The following is a 15,300-nucleotide window of genomic DNA, read 5'->3' as shown; positions in this document are numbered from 1 at the left end:
CTGGGGGGTGGTTCGAGAAGGGCCTCAAGCCGGGCCCCAGACTCCTCTGCCTTTAGTAATCTGGGCCCAGTGAGGGGGAGAGTGTGTGTGTTCCCAGGGCAACTGATGGATAGACAGAGAGATGGTGGACAGGAAGCCAGCAAGACCCGAGTTCAAATCCAGCCTTAGACATTTGTGTGCTGCATGGGACCCTGGGCAACCTACTTCCCCTCTGCCGCCTCAGAGTCTTCATCTATAAAATGGGCTGTCAATAGTGCTTAAAGCACTGTTGAAATTCTAGCCAGTCATAATTAATAGTATTTGTGGAACTTATTGTTTTGATAACAGCTACCATCTGGTCTCCTCTCCTAGTATCTGGGAGGCCCAGGACCATGGGATGGGTCATTCTACCCCCATCCCATCTCTGACCCTGACTGGCCATGTCACTGGGGGGCTCTGAGTATCAGCTGCCTTACCTGTAAAATCAGGAGAATAATCCTGGCAGTTTGGGTTCTACAGGGCCTGAGGAAGCACTCAGCTGGCCATCTGCTGTCAAGGCCCTCAGTGGACAGGAATGGTAGCTCAGCCTGCTGCCTGGCCCAGCCAGTGGGGTCAGGATTGGCTGGGTTGGAGCTCCTGCTGTTGGGGTATTCCAGGCCTCTCAACCACTGGCCAGGGGAGGGTCCCCTCCATAGCCTGGAAAGGCTTTAGGAAAGAGCTATTTCACCGATGGGGAAACTGAGGCTCAGAGAGAAGTGTGTCCAAAGGTCCCCTTGGAAGCTAGCAGCAGGGTTCTTTCTGAGTGTCAGTCCCTGGTGGTTTGTCTGTCTGTCTGTCAGGACATTCATGCACCCTGAGTACAGGCAGCTCAGAGTCTCAGCACTGATGGGTGCTGGAGGGCACTTGGGCAGGGGGCATCATCATCTTCCCACGTCAATTCCCTCCTATCTGGTATTTTTCCTTCCAGTGAGTGGGGCCAACAGGACATCTGCATGTGGGCAGAGAGCAGCGAGAAGAGAGGGCAGCAGGGGCACTGGCCCTCCCTGCCAGGGCGGAAGAGGGAGGGGCACAAGGCCTGGGCCCCACTGACCTCTGGCCTCACCCACACCTGACCCACACACCATGCCCAGGCCCCGGCCAGGGATGCTGATAGCCAGAGTGGCCCCCTGGGCCTGCTACTCTGACACGGACTCCCAGGCCCAGGGGAGGGCAACAGGCCCTCCTGCCTGCTAACTTGAGGGTGCCATCTGGATGCTTTTGAAGTGGCCAAAGCCTGCTCAGGTAAGAGGCCCGCTGGGGCCACCACTCCACCTCCCACCTTCACCTTTCATAGCCCCAGCAGGAGTTCTGTGTTGGCCTGGGGCCTGGCTTCCCCACTCAGGCTCCTGAGTCAGCTCAGTGCCTTCTGCCACTGAAGAAACTCCAGCCTTCCTGATCTACATCTGGCCACTGGCCCCAGGTGGTTCTGGACGAGGCAGTGAGGCTGGTGACTCTGCACAGCGCTGCCTCACTTAAAGTGAGTGACCTTCTCCCTGGGCCTCAGTTTCCTCATTTGTAAAAGGGGTTTGAACTGGATCCCTATCACATTTAGGGACCCACTAGGACCCACAGTGTCCAGACCACTAGGTCTAGAATCAGGAAGACCTGAGTTCAAATCCAGCCTCAGACACTTATTGGCTGGGTGAACCTGGGCAAGTCACTTAACTGCTGCCTGCCTCAGTTTCCTCATCTGTAAAATGGAGAAAATAACAGCACCTCCCTCCTAGGATTGTTGTGAGGATCAAAGGAGAAAATAATTGTGCTTAGCACAATGCCTGGTGCACAGTTGGGGCTCTATAAATGGCAGTTATTGCCGTCCTCATGACTTTGTTGTGGCCTCTTGGGCATCAATCCTGCCTGTTGCACAGCCCACCTCCCCTCTTCCCTCCCCTCCCCCCTTCTCCTCCTGTCTCCTCTCTTCCTTTCTCCTCTCCTCTCCCCTTTCCTTCCCCCTCCCCTCCCCTCCCCCTCTCCTCCCCTGCCCTCACCCCTCCGCCCCTCCCCTCTCTTCTCATGTCTTTTCTCTCTTCTCTCCCTTGTGCTGCTGCTATAGGGGTGCCTGTGAGCACAGAGCAGGGGAGGGAGGCTTTTCTCACCTCCCCTTTCTGGACATGAAGAAAGACATTGAGGCTTTGGTAGCAGAGGAGAGGGCTGAGATCATTGCCAAGTACCAGAAGGTAAGGAGCCCCTCTGCATTTAGGGTCCAGGTCCACTGGGGCCACCTTACTCCCAATCCTCCTCCATGCTCGCTCTCTGCCTCCCCTCACCCCTTCCCACCCCTGCCCTAGTCCTGGCTGGGCAGACATTGGGCGCCTGGCTTCCCTCCTCCTCCTGAGCAGAGGGGCATTTGTCTGGACCACATGCTTTTCTCTGCGGTGCTCCCAGCCTCAGGGATCTGGGGGCCAGCTGGCAGGCCTGAGGCTGGCCCTCACTGAAGTGGCCAGGGCAGCCTGGATTCCCAGGAAAGGACAGGAGTGGGTAGAGCTGGCTTCCCCCATCCTGGTGCTGAGACTTTTCTTTCTGACTCTGGGGGAGGGGAGGAGAAGACAGGAGGCAACCCATAGCACAGAAGGCCCAGGTCCCCAGTGTCTCCTGAGCCCCACTCTCTTTGCAGGGCAGACAGCACGGGGCTCAGATTGACCCTTGGGAGGATGCAGACTTTGCCCTCTACAAAGTCACAGATCGATTTGGGTTTTTACAGTGAGTGTTCTGGCGTTCTCTCTGCCCCCCATGCACCCCACTGTCATGGGCAGCACCCAGATGTCCCCCTTAGGCTGCTGCCCAGAAGACTGAGCTACTCTGAGCAGGCCAGTCTGCAGGCTTTGTAGGTGTGCTCTGGGTGTTCAGGCCAGGGGAGTGGGGAGGCTGCTGGAGGCATCTCACTGGCCTCAAGTGCTTAGCGTGGGCAGGGCCTTTAATCCCAGGGAGTCCCAGAGCCCGAGAGCTGGGAGGGACCATAGGGGGGGACCCTAGCCTCCACATTAGAGATGAAGAGACTGAGGCCTAGGAAGAAGAAAGCAGTTGGCAGGGGTCCCAGAGCTAGTGAGCATCTGAGGTAGGGTGGCCCCCGAGCTTCCTGACCCCAATGCCGGACGGCTGCTCTGTCTTTCAGCCCTCCTTTGGTTTGTGGTGTTTCTGACCTTTCTGTTTGTGCCTTTTCCCTCTGTCCTCCCAGTGAGAGTGAACTGCCAAGCCATAGTGCCCTGGAGGAGAAGGTGAGAGCCAACTGTGGGGACCCATGGGGTCTGAGCCAGTGCAGGAGGGTCAGAAAGCTCCCTCCGTGTGCCCCCCACACCCAGGCAGGAGGGGGCTGGGGAGAGGGCAGGGCATGAAGAGCAGGGTCTACCTTGTCTTCCAGCCAGGCAAGTCTGCTTCTCCCTGCTCTGTCCTTCCCTTCTCCCACCCCAACCATCTCTCTGTCCTCCTCTTCCTCTCCCCCCTCAACCTTTCTGTCATCTTCTTCTCTTCCTTTGTAGTGTCCTCTCTCTTCCTCTCTTCCTCCCTCTCCCCTCCCCTTCCCCTCTTCCTTTCTCTCCTCTCTCTTCCCCCTCCTCCTTTCCTTCCTCCCTCCTCCCCTCCTCCTTTCTCAGCCTCATTCCCTCCTTCATGCTTCCATCTGTCTGGCATGACCTTTGCAGTGGTAACTCCCCTGCACCAGGTGTGTACTTGGGAGTCCCCTGGGGTGGGCAGAACTGGAGGGGAAAGCAGAGCAGAGCCTGCTGGGAGCGGCAGCTGCTTCAGGACTGTGGAGCCTTTGCCCTGTGGACAGTCGCGCAGCCCTGCTAGTTTGGAGCTGTTGGGGTAATCAAGCAGCAACAGAGCACTTCTCCAGGAAACTTCAATTCTGAGCGTGTTCTGGGGCTTCATTTTTCAGCAAAAACTCCAGGAGATCGAACGGGTGGGCAAGTGGCTAAAGATGCTGAAGAAGTGGGATAAATATTGCAATAGTGAGAAGGTAAGAGGGGGAAAAGCCCTTGAACCCAGAGCCTGGGCCAGCTGGGCTCCCTCCCTCCTGCCAGCCAGCCCTGGAAATGGCCTGCTCAGGCTACCCAGCTGCTTTGCCATCACCACCCCTGCGTGTAGGGACCTTGGGACCAGCACAAGGGCTTTGAGGCACCCACTCTCTTCACATTTTCAAACAGTCAGAGGGTGTTTTCTTCCCGCGCCTCTGACGCCAGTCCCTATCCTGGCTGCTCCCTTCCATTCTGGGGCGTGATGGACACGCTCTTGTGTCATCCTACCCTCAGCTCATTTTCAATCTCTCCCTCTCTACTGGCTGTTTCCCTCCTGCCTGCCCCTGTCTCTCCATGCTGAGAAACCCTCACTCAACCCTTACAGCCCCGCTGTCTTCTATCTCCTGCCTTGTGGTGGCTAAACTCCTTGAGAAGGCTGACTCTACAATGGGCTGCCTTTCCTCTCCTCTCACTCTCCTTAAACCTCTGTCATCTGACTTCCAAACTTCTCATTCCACTGAAAGGAGCTTATCGCAACTGCCAAATCCGAGGTCTTTTCCTAATTCTCCCCCTTTTTGGCCTCTCTCCAGCCTCGGACACTGGGGACCACTCTGTCCTGCCGGCTCCCCTCTTCTCTACGTGACCATGCCCTCCCGCTGGACTTGTTCCTTGGGGCTCTGTCCTGAGCCCTCTGCTCTGCTGCCCCTATACACCTTCATCTCCCCTGGATTTCATTACCATCTATGTCTCTGCTGATGATTCTCACATCTAAATTTCCTGCCCCAGTCTCTCTGCATCTCCAATTGCCTTTCAGACATGTTAAACTGCCAGTAGACGGCTTTTTAAAAATAACAACCAAAATTATTTTTTTTGGAAAAAATGTGGAAAAAAAAATGACCCTCCTTGAGACAGCTTCCATGCTTCACAATTTTAAGGAATGGGTTTGTGATAACTGATTGCCTTTTCAATACTATAGTAAACTTTCCTTAACTCTCCTTAAATTTTTAAATATTTACTTAATTTTAGTTTGCAACATTCAGTTCCACAAACTGAGTTCCAAATTTTCTCCCCTTCCCTCTCCTTCCCCCTCCCTTCCTATGGCAGCATGCAATCTGATATAGGCTCTACAAATACCTTCACATTAAACAGTCAAGGTGCAGAGAAAGATTATAACCAATGGAGTGAGAAATGAGCGAGAAGAAACAAAATAAAACAAAAAAGAGTCAAGTGGCTCGCTCCAATCTACGTCCAGACGCTGGAACTTTCTCTGGATGGGGCAGCCCTTTCCATCATGAGTCTTTTGGAATTGTCTTCTAACCTTGCATGGCTGAGAGGAGCCCCGTCTGTCCGAGTCAGTCAGCACAGATACACTGTGTCTGTAACTGTGTACAAAGTTCTGGTACTGCTGCCCTCACTCAGCATCAGTTCGTTTCAGTCTCTCACGCCGTCTGCTCCTCATTTCTTATGGCACTCTAGTATTCCGTTACATTCATATGTCACAACTTGTTCAGCCATTGCCCAATGGATGAGCATCCCCTGGATTTCCAATTTTTTGCCACCACAAAAAGAGCTGCTATAAATATTTTTGTACATACAGGTCCTCCCACTTGTATGGTCTCTTTTGGGATACAGCCCTGGAAGAGCTATTGCTGGGTCAAAGGGAATGCACATTTTGAGCAGAAATCTTAAATTTAATATTTACAACACAGAACTAATTATGTCTCCCCCCAAGCCTCCCCATTCCTACCTTCCCTATCACACTAACCCTAACCCTCCTCCCAGTCCTCAGGCTCCCAATTTAGGAGTTACTCTGGACTCCTCACCCTCTCTCCCCCCCCCCCCCCCCCCCATATCCAATATGGTGCCAAGGCCTGTCATTTCACCTCTGGCCAATTTCTCCTCTGCCGCATCTCTCCAATACATCCCCTTCTCTCCTTTGACACTGCTCCCTGCCATGGTACAGACCCTCATCTTCCCATGTCTGGATTATTGCTGTAGCCGCTGAGGGAATACACCTGCCTGAGGTCTCTCCCCACTCCAGTCCATCCTCCACTCAGCTATCAAAGTGATATTTCCTAAAGTGTAGGTATGACCACATAACCATCTCCCCCACATCCACCCCCCACCCCGAGTAAACTCCAGGGGTTCCCTATCACCTCCAGGAGCAAATACCAACTTCTCTGTCCTCCAGAGCCCTTTATAATCTGCTCTCTCCTGCCTGTCCAGTTGGCTTTCACCTCACTCCCCAACATTCTTTTTGATCCAGTGACAAGGGCCCCCTGGCGGGTCCTTAAACAAGGCCTTTCATCTCTGGCTGACCCCCTTGCTTGGAATGCTCTCCATCTACTGACCTTTCTGGCTTTTTTGGACTCCCAGCTAAAATGTCGCCTTACACAGGGAGCTTTTCTGGAGTCCCCTTCCCTCTTGTCTCCAGTGTGTACTTGTAGCTTGTGGCTACGCAGTTGTTTGCATATTGAGTTCCTTGAGGGCAGGTACTGTCTTTCATCACGTTCCCTATCCTCAGAGTTTAGCACTGTGCCTGGCATACATACAGTAGGTGCTTAATCAATGCCTTTGACCAGCTTTAACCAGGAAGCCCTCAGGCACAAGGCTCCTGCTACTTAACCAAACTAACACTTTCACTAACTGACCATTGGCTATTTCTGCTCTCCCTGCACCCAACCCTGTATGGGATGGGCATGTCTACCTGCCTCTCTCTATCTCTGTCTCTCTGTCCCGCACACACTATGTCCTTTTCATTCATTCATTTTTCCTTTTTCTCCCTCTCTCCTTCCCTAGACTTCTTAGAGGAGGTAACCCCAGAGCTAATCCTTGAAGGAAGATTGAGATTATGAGGGGGATAGCCCGAGTGAATGCCCAAAGATGGGAGAAGGAATGTAGCTTCAGGGAGCAGTAACTTTAGTGAGTTAGTGAGGGCAAGAAGGGGGACTATGACTGAGGGGCTGGATTTGGAGACAGGGAGAGTCATAAGAAAACTGCTGCAATGATCCAAGCAAGAGATGGCTGGTGCCCAAGCCAAGGGAGTGAAGAGAAGGGGACGGATGGAGGGAAAACCGACGGGGCTTGGCCAAGATTGACCGTGTGGCTGAGGGAGAGAGGGAAGGTGAGGCCGGTGACTCTCCTTGGATCTGGGAGTAGACTCCCAGAACCTTAGTGAAGAACCCCATTGGGAAATGTCCTAGAAAAGAGCCATCTGGGTGGTTGGCAATGCTGTTTTAAGGTTGGGCTGGTGACACCCCCTTTTTTATTTTTCATTTTCTGTCTGTTGATGCCTTTCATTCTGAATTGTCCCTCTCCCTCTCTGGCCCCACGAGTCATCCCTTGTATCAGAGATTTTAACAGAAAACATAAAAGGCAGCAAGAAGAAACAACTGTGTAGATGCACTTCATCACCACACTCCTCCACCCCCCCTGCAGTGAAAGGAGGGACATGGATTTTCCCTACTCTTCTCCTAGGGCCAACTTCACAGCACCTACTGTGTGCTGAGTCCTAGAGCCCCGCACTGGGTTCTGGGGACAGAAAAGGAATGCTTAGAAAAGGCCTCACACCAGGGGATATCATGGGGAGGGGGGATAGGTGTGAGTATGGGTGTATTTATATGGGGGGGTGTCTGTGTGTGTGGGTGTATAGCTGAGTGTGGGCGTTTGGAGGTGTGAGTGCATGTGGGTGACAAACACTGAGCTGTGGTGGAGGAGAGAATGCAGTGGGATGTTTCAGAGAGCAGTGACTGACCAGTGGGGAGACTATGCAGCAGGGGGCTCCCTGGAGGAGGTAGAGCCTGAGTTGGTCCTTGAAGGATGAGACCCACGGGAAAGGAGAGGCAGGGTCCTCCTGTGCCTGGATCCTGTGCAGCCTGGCAGTAGACCCCTCCTTGGGGCAGGGCGGGGCTTCTGTCCTTCCGTGTGAGGCTGCTTGGTCAGTGGGTGCCAGTGCCAAGGGCCTATGCCCTCCCTCAGCCTGCCTTCCTCTCACCCCTCAGATGGCTCGAAGAGTCTACAAAGGCATCCCCCTGCAGGTCCGGGGCCAAGTCTGGTCCCTCCTCCTGGAAGTGGAGAAGGTGAAGACAGAGAGCCCTGGCAAGTATGAGGTAGGAGGCCCTCCTAGCCCTGGGGCCGTGGTCTGCTTCTGTCCCCATTACCTCCAGGGTCTCTCTCATCTGCCCTGGAATGGGCTAGAGGTGACAGGGCAGGCAGCTGCCCACTGGAGGACATCGGTGTTGGGGCCACCTTTCCAGCTGGCCTGAGGGCCCCTTGAACAAGGCTAGGCTCAGAGGACAGACCCCAGCCTGCAACCCCCAAACCAGGCCCTCTCTGACCTGACCTCTGCCCTGGGACTTCTCAGGTCTCCCCAGGGCTCCCCCTTCCCCAGGCTATCCTCTACAGATGCTGAGGAAGCCACAGTACCCCTTCCCACCTGGGCAAGTCACCAGACTTGGGTCAGTAAGAGCACCTCCCTCCCAGGATTGTTATGAGGATTAAATGAGATATTTATAAAGTGCTTAACATGGAGCCTGGAACATAGTAGGTACTTAGTAAATGTTTTTTCCCTTCCCCCCCTCCTACCACCCTGGAAGTTGGGGAGCACACAGTTATTATCCCCTTTTTCCTGATGAAGAAACAGATACAGAGTCCAAGCACCCTGCCCAGGTTACACACATCACACAGAGCCCACCCATCTCAGGGCTGGCCAAAGCATTCACCCCTCCTCTATCCTGGACTAGCAGGTGCCAGCCCAGCCCCACCCCTAATGCCACCCACTAGGTGAGGGACTCGCCCTCAATCAGTCAGCAATTCTTTGTCAAGCACCTACTGTGTGTCTGGGGCTGGGGGCGGGGCAGAGGAGGAACCAGAGTTGACCATAGCCTAAGAGTTGGGAAGAGAGACCCAGGGAATCACATCAGAGAAGGGCTAAATGAAAGCTCAGGGATGGCTTCCTGGAGGAGCTGTCTGCAGCTGGGCTTGGAAGGATGGGCAGGGCCAGCCCAGGAGACTGCCCAAGCAGAAAGCTGAACATGAATTCTGTCCATTGGAAGCCAACTCCATCTCCAGACAGTCTGCAGAAAGATCTCAGCTTGGTGCGGAGACAGACCAGGGCTGAGAGAGCAGCCAGTAGGACTGGAGAGGAGAGTGCGGGAAGTAATAAGACAGAAATGGCCGAGATCAGGTCAAAGTGGATCCGTGACCTAGACATAAAGGGAGATATCCTAAGAGAATTAGAAGAACATGGAACACCTTAGCTTTCAGCCTTAGGGTCAGGCAAACAATGTATGAATGAACAAGAGACAGAGAGTGCTGTGGGATGCCAAATGAATCATTTTGATTGCATTACATTAAAAAGGGTTTATACAAATAAAAACCAGTGTAACCGAGATCAGAAGAAAAGGGGAAATTACATAGGCAGTTTCTCAGGTGAATGTCTCATTATCGCAAAAATATAGAGAACTTGGTCATTCTGCAAAAATACAAATCATTCCCCAATTGATAAATAGTCAAAGGATATGAACAGACAGTTTTTTGATAAAATCAAAGCTATACATAATCACATGAAAAGATGTTCTAAATCATTATTGATTAGAGAAATTCTAATTAAAACAACCTTCAGATATGGTCTCACACCAATTAGAGCTAAAATGATTGAAGGGGAAAACAACAAAGATTTAAGGGGATGTGGAAAAACTGGGCACGAATACACCGTTAGTGCATCTGCGAACTGATCCACCCCTTCTGGAGAGCAATCTGAAATTCTGTCCACAGAGCTATTAAGATGCCCATGCCCTTTGGCCCAGCAGTACAACTATTAGGTCTGTTTCCAAAGATGATCAGGGAAAAAGGAAAGAACCTACCTGTTCTCAACTATTTCTAGCAGCTCTTTGTGGTGGCAAAGAAGTGGAAATCCCAGGGATGTCCATCATTGGGGAATGGCTGAACAAGGTGTGGCATATGATTGTGATGGCACGCTACCATTCTGTAAGAAACGGTGTGCTCCGTGATCTTGGCAAAACACAGACACTTTCAGAAATAACAGAGAGAGAAGTGAGCAGAGCCTAGAGGACATTGTAGGCAATAATAGCAAGCCTGTTCAAAGAGTGATTGTGAACAACCCAATTTAGAGTATTATCAAATTGAGTACAAAGGACCTGTGAAGGAAGGTGCTCTCCAGCTGCAGAAAAAGAGCTGATACATAGAAGTGTGCGTAGTATGGTTTTACACATATTTGTAAATCTCTGTCAAATGGTGGCCTTGTCTAGTGTGGGGTGGAAGGGATGTAACAAAAAATAAAATAAAAGCAAAAAAGAAACAGCTAGAAGGTAAGTGGCAAGCGCTGAATGCTTTCCACAGAGTAGCCAGAACTTTATCAGAAGTAGTAGGGAGCCCCTGAAGACTTGTGAGCAGAGGAGGGAGCAGAAGTAGTCTTCCAGGTAGTGGTAGGGAGGGCAGGGGAAGATATGGAAAAATCAGTGGGGAAAAAAGTAAGCGATCACAGGGAGTGGGCAAGGGTGCCTGAAGGCTTGTACTTGGAGACAGGCTATACTTGCTGAGTGGAGTAGGCAAAGCCCTGACGGCAGTGGTCCTGTCACCTCTGTTCAGAGGCAACAAAAGAATAGGTGTTTGAAAGGGGCTGCTCTTCTGGGGGTCTCAACATCAGGATCCAGGACCCAGAGCTGGAAGGGAACAATTTCTAGAAAGACCCTGAAAAGATCCGTTAGTCTGAACCCTCCTTGGGATAGGTGAGGGAGGCGAGGGCACTAAGGGCCTCCCACATTCCAAGGTCCCATCAGCAGCAAAGGCAGGAAAGGATCCCCCTCCCCCACAGGGCCCCTGTCTCCAGTGGGGCTCAAGCTGTTGCTTCTGCTGTGCTCTGTTGGTGACAAGGAATAGGAGGGCAGCCTGTGACCATAGCCTGGATGGGAAGAGAGTGGTCCCCTCAAACTGCGGGGTAGGGTGAGAAGTGGGTTAGGTTGCTCTAGAGCTGGGGCAGACTACCTTGGGTCTCAGCCTCACTCTCTGCTCAGCCAGACACCCCAAGAAATCCCAACCAGCCTGGGATGCTGGTGAGAGCAGGCTCCCAGACACAGGGCAGGACAGTGCACAAGGGGGAGGGGCAGAGACTGTCCCAGTCAGGCCTGCTGCTTGGGCCTGGGTTGCCCCTTCATCCCAGGGCTGCCAGCACTGTAGCCAAAGGGGGCATGCTGGCCAGAGCCCTCAGATCTCTTCTGTTGGACTTTGTCCTCAGGCAGACCCTAGCAGGGGAAGCCCAGGCAAGAGTCCCCCACTGGCTGTTTCCTGATGGGGGGGAGCAGATTCTGGGTGCTCAGCCCTGGGCCTCAGGCTGTCTTCCTTCCCTTTGCTTGGTGCTAATGCACTGCTACCCCCCTCCCCCCACAGGAGATGAAGGAGAAAGCCAAGAGCTTCTCTTCTGAGATCAGACAGATCGATCTGGACATCAATCGTACATTTCGCAATCATATCATGTTTCGAGACCGCTATGGAGTGAAGTGAGTGACCCTGGAAGTGGGCAGTGGGGCAGCAGGATGCTGAGGCTGGATAGGGAAGGGAGGGGTGGTTTTGGCCCCAGCAGGATCCTCTACTGCGCTCTGCTCCCCACGACCTAGCTGGCTCCTAGTCCCTTCTGTTCCTCATGCCTGGCTGCTTGGAGCTGGGCCGCCCCCCACCCCTCCCTGGAGGCCCATCTCTCTGTGGGCCTGACAGCTGCCGTCTTCTGACAGCCAGTTGTCAGGGAGGACAGTGTCGGAAGCCCGGAGGATGGGCTGGGGGCAGATGCCCTCGGTACCGAGTGGCCAGTGTGTTCTAGGTTTCCTGTGGTGGTCAGGGATCCCTTCTTTCTCCCCAGGCAGCAAGCCCTGTTCCATGTCCTGTCTGCCTACTCTGTCTACAACCCGGTGAGCTTCTGCCTGTGGGCAGGTGGGTGGGCATGAGTGTGTGCTGCAGGGTAGGGGAGAGGGGACCTGCCTGGTGTCGGCCCAGTCGGGCTGGGCCAGCCTGCTGCCAGCCCTCAGCCTCCAGAGGCAGCCTTCCCAGGCCCTGAGAGCCCACGGGGGGGCCCTGCCTCGGTCCCGGCAGCCCCTGGGGATCCCACCCTGAGAGTCATCCAGACCTAGCCTCGCTTGTCCAGGACTGAGCTCCAGCTGGGACAAAGGCTCCTTCCCAGCGACGGAGCCTGGGGAGGGGGAGACGTCCCTCACACAACAAAGTCAGCGGCCTGTGTCTGTGTGTCGGGGCGGCCGGGGGGGGGGGGGCCCTGCAGGAGGTCAGCTATTGCCAGGGCATGAGTCAGATCGCGGCCATCCTGCTGATGTACCTGAATGAAGAGGAAGCCTTCTGGGCTCTGGCCCAGCTGCTGGCCAACCAGAGGCATGCAATGCATGGTGAGCGCCTAAGCCCCACCCCCGCTCCTCCCCAGGGGTGGGGGAGGGGGCGGCTCCTCAGCCCCACAGCTGCTGGAAACCGAGCCAGGAAGTCACACCCCACCCCTCATTTCCCTGGCTTCCCCGCAGCTCAGAGGCCAAGGCAGGTTAGGAATTCGCTCCATGCTACAGATGAGAGCATTGAGGTTTCTCAAAGCTGGGGATTTTTGGCCAGAGCCTTCCATCTGCTGGAGGGGCCACAGCCTATCTTTGGATCACAGATAGCTGGCATTGCCTGAGATGGTGCCCCCACAGAGGGACATGCCCAGGGGCTCAGTCCCTGGGGCACCCTGCTCACTCTGGGGAAGCCCATCCCTGTGTGGGCAGGGGGTGAACCCGAGGTGGCTCCTGGGCTTTCTCCCCAGGCGGCTGCTGAGCCCTCTGCCCTGGCCGGGCTCCCCACAGGCTTCTTCATGCCTGGATTCCCCAAGTTGCAGCGTTTCCAAGACCATCATGAGCAGATCCTTGGGAAGGCCCTGCCTAAGCTGAAAAAGCACATGGTGAGCTCAGCAGCAGGCATGGGGTGGCTTCACATATGGGCACAGGAGAGCCACTTGCCACCTCAACATCTCCATTGTCTCCCTTCAGGACAAAGAGCAGATGTCCACGGGCATTTACACCACCAAGTGGTTCCTGCAATGTTTCATTGACCGGGTGAGAACCTCAGGTCAGCCCAGGCCTGCTCTGGGCTCTGGGCTCTGCCAGGCATGGTGTCACCCTCTTGGGGCACCCTCTCAGCTTGGCCTCTCCTCCACAGACCCCGTTCACCCTCACCCTGCGTTTGTGGGACGTGTACATCTTGGAGGGCGAGCGGGTTCTCACCGCTATGGCCTACACAGTACTCAAGTTGCACAGGAGTAAGGCCTGGGCCAGGGATGGACCCCCCAGACTTGGGGCATGGGGATAGAGGGGGGAGAGAATGGATTTTCAGCGGGGTAAAGGGGGGTGATGAGAGAACTAGCCCCAGGCTCTGGCCAGGAGCCTGGGACTTGGATGCCAGGAAGGGGGCAGAGGGAGCCTGTGGGCAGGGGGCTCACCACCTGGCCCCCCACCCCACTCTTGGATCTCCAGAACGTCTACTCAAGATGACCCTGGAGGATCTCAGAGAGTTTCTGCAGGAGAAGTTGGCTGGCCCCTGGCCCCATGAAGATGATACCGTATTGGATCATTTGCAGACATCCATGGCTGAACTGAGAAGGATGAAATGCGAGCTGCCTCCCCCAGGTGGGCTCCGGGATGGGGGCTGGAGGCTGGGACACTCGGTGAGGGAAAGAGGCCAAAAAGCAGGCTATCAGGGCCCATGCAGAGGATGATGGCCTGGTGGAGCCAGGGGGCAGCCAGGTAGGGCTCGGGGAGGACTGGTGGGGCCAGGTCAGGGAACAACTGGGAACTTCAGGGGCAGAAAGGAGAGTGGTGGTCAAGTCACAGGCATGAAGGCACACAAATACTAGACAAGACAATTTGGTTTGGGGCCTGGCTCTCCTCTCTCTGGGCCTCAGGCTGCAGCTCCTATACAATCGGGCATTTCCAGGGCCCTCAGTGCCCTAGCCTATCTCCCACATCTGTCAGGGAGGGCAGCCCTGGGGCTCCGAGACTGGGTCTAAATGTCCACTGTCTTGTCTTCCTTGAAGCCAAATTGGAAGAGCTCCCCAAGAAGCCTCTGGGAATGGAGTTTTCCCTGGGCCTGGTGGTCAATGGGCAGAGCAAGGCAGCTCCTTCTGGGAGCCCCCACCCAAGCCTGGTGATGCCTACTCCGCAGACTTTGCTCCCAGAAGATGGGCCCTCTCCCCAGCCTCAGGAGCCCCAGCCACTGGGCAGCCCAGAATGGGCCCCCCCTCAGGACAGCCAGGACCTGGACCAGGAGTGTCTGAGGCCTAGGCCTCCACCCTTTTCTCCTATGCAGCAAGAGGCTGAGTCCCAGCCCCAAGGCCTGGACCACAGCACCCCAGCCTCCCTTGAAGGTTGGCCAGGAGCAGACATCCCCTCAGAGCTGGATGCAGCCTTGTTCCCTCCTCCCCCATCCCCGGAAGAGCTGCTGCCTCTGGAAAGTGTCCCCAGTGAGAACACCTATGATGATTGCCCTCCCCCTCCCCCTCCCAGCACCTCTGAACAGCCTGGTCTGCTTGCCCCAGGGCCCAGGAGTCAGCCCCCTCAACACCATAATATTCCTGAGGAGGCTGAGGGGCTGGGTCCAGGCAGCATCCTGCCCAGGCACTGGGCCAGCATGCCCAGCCTTGACATTCCTGTGCCCTCCTCAGTGTCTCTGGGCACAAGCCCCTGTGCCATCATCAGGAGCAGCACCAGCCTCTGCATGGTCCAGGTCAGCAAGGACTCAGGGCCAGGAGCCCATGGTGCTTCAGTGGGGAGGGAGCAGAGTCTCCAGGGAGGGGCTGGCCCCCTGCTGCCCCCAGGCCACCCCAGAGTCTCCCCATGAGGAGGCCATGTCCAGACAGGGCTTACTCCAGGGCCATGTGAAGGGATGCCCTGCTATAGGCCAAGCCTCACAGACCCTGGACGGGAGGCAAGGGGGCCTGGAAAGTCAGGGCAGGGCTGCAGGGCCCCAAACCCATCCAGAGAGGCCAGGGCTCTCTGCACTGCACAGGATCTGTCAGAGAATGGGATCCGAATTGGACAGAAATGGTACGAACCCCACCAAGAAGAAGGGGAGACATGTCAGACAGTAAATGTGTTCTACACCAAGGACCCTTTGGCTCTCCTTCGTGTTCCTTATTCCTGAAGCCTCCTCCGGGGGCAGCAGAGGCCAACCCTGGTGCTGCCCAGCTGGGGGCCAGGCCTCACCCCTCCCTGAGCTCAGAATCCCTGGCCCTGCCCAACTGGGCTGGGCTCCCCAGGGGATAGCCAGGGGCTACAGCGCCCCTCCC

The 15,300-nt window shown here is 55.1% G+C and overlaps 3 protein-coding genes across 11 annotated transcripts in view; 1 reads left to right on the top strand and 2 right to left on the bottom strand.

Annotated features, from left to right (window-relative positions):
- LOC138176974 (USP6 N-terminal-like protein) overlaps window positions 1–15,121 on the top strand; it is a 33,179-nt gene extending 18,058 nt beyond the window's left edge. Inside the window, exons 2-15 of one of the 9 annotated variants that reach the window (XM_069107927.1) lie at window positions 947–1,260; window positions 2,072–2,195; window positions 2,633–2,718; window positions 3,194–3,233; window positions 3,893–3,973; window positions 7,973–8,080; window positions 11,379–11,488; window positions 11,845–11,893; window positions 12,259–12,379; window positions 12,824–12,918; window positions 13,007–13,072; window positions 13,176–13,275; window positions 13,490–13,642; window positions 14,050–15,121. In XM_069107927.1, coding sequence (XP_068964028.1) covers window positions 2,130–2,195; window positions 2,633–2,718; window positions 3,194–3,233; window positions 3,893–3,973; window positions 7,973–8,080; window positions 11,379–11,488; window positions 11,845–11,893; window positions 12,259–12,379; window positions 12,824–12,918; window positions 13,007–13,072; window positions 13,176–13,275; window positions 13,490–13,642; window positions 14,050–14,852 — 1,878 coding nt within the window. In that variant the 5' untranslated portion in view covers window positions 947–1,260; window positions 2,072–2,129 and the 3' untranslated portion in view covers window positions 14,853–15,121. Of the gene's footprint in view, window positions 1–946; window positions 1,261–2,071; window positions 2,196–2,632; window positions 2,719–3,130; window positions 3,234–3,892; window positions 3,974–7,972; window positions 8,081–11,378; window positions 11,489–11,844; window positions 11,894–12,258; window positions 12,380–12,783; window positions 12,919–13,006; window positions 13,073–13,175; window positions 13,276–13,489; window positions 13,643–14,049 lie in introns of those variants that run through there. The other 8 variants (XM_069107926.1, XM_069107934.1, XM_069107929.1 and 5 more) reach the window with 8 other exon arrangements.
- RNH1 (ribonuclease/angiogenin inhibitor 1) overlaps window positions 1–15,300 on the bottom strand; it is a 140,246-nt gene that overhangs the window by 33,733 nt on the left and 91,213 nt on the right. The window lies entirely within an intron of this gene.
- The window catches only part of ANO9 (anoctamin 9), a 165,435-nt gene that overhangs the window by 103,004 nt on the left and 47,131 nt on the right, over window positions 1–15,300 (bottom strand). The window lies entirely within an intron of this gene.

The sequence above is a fragment of the Petaurus breviceps genome, unplaced genomic scaffold (assembly GCF_028583685.1).
Source record: "Petaurus breviceps papuanus isolate PSGF00001 unplaced genomic scaffold, PetGlider_PUasm1.0 90317, whole genome shotgun sequence".
In the NCBI taxonomy this organism is placed as follows: Eukaryota; Metazoa; Chordata; class Mammalia; order Diprotodontia; family Petauridae; genus Petaurus; species Petaurus breviceps.
This window is presented reverse-complemented; position numbering and strand designations above follow the sequence as displayed.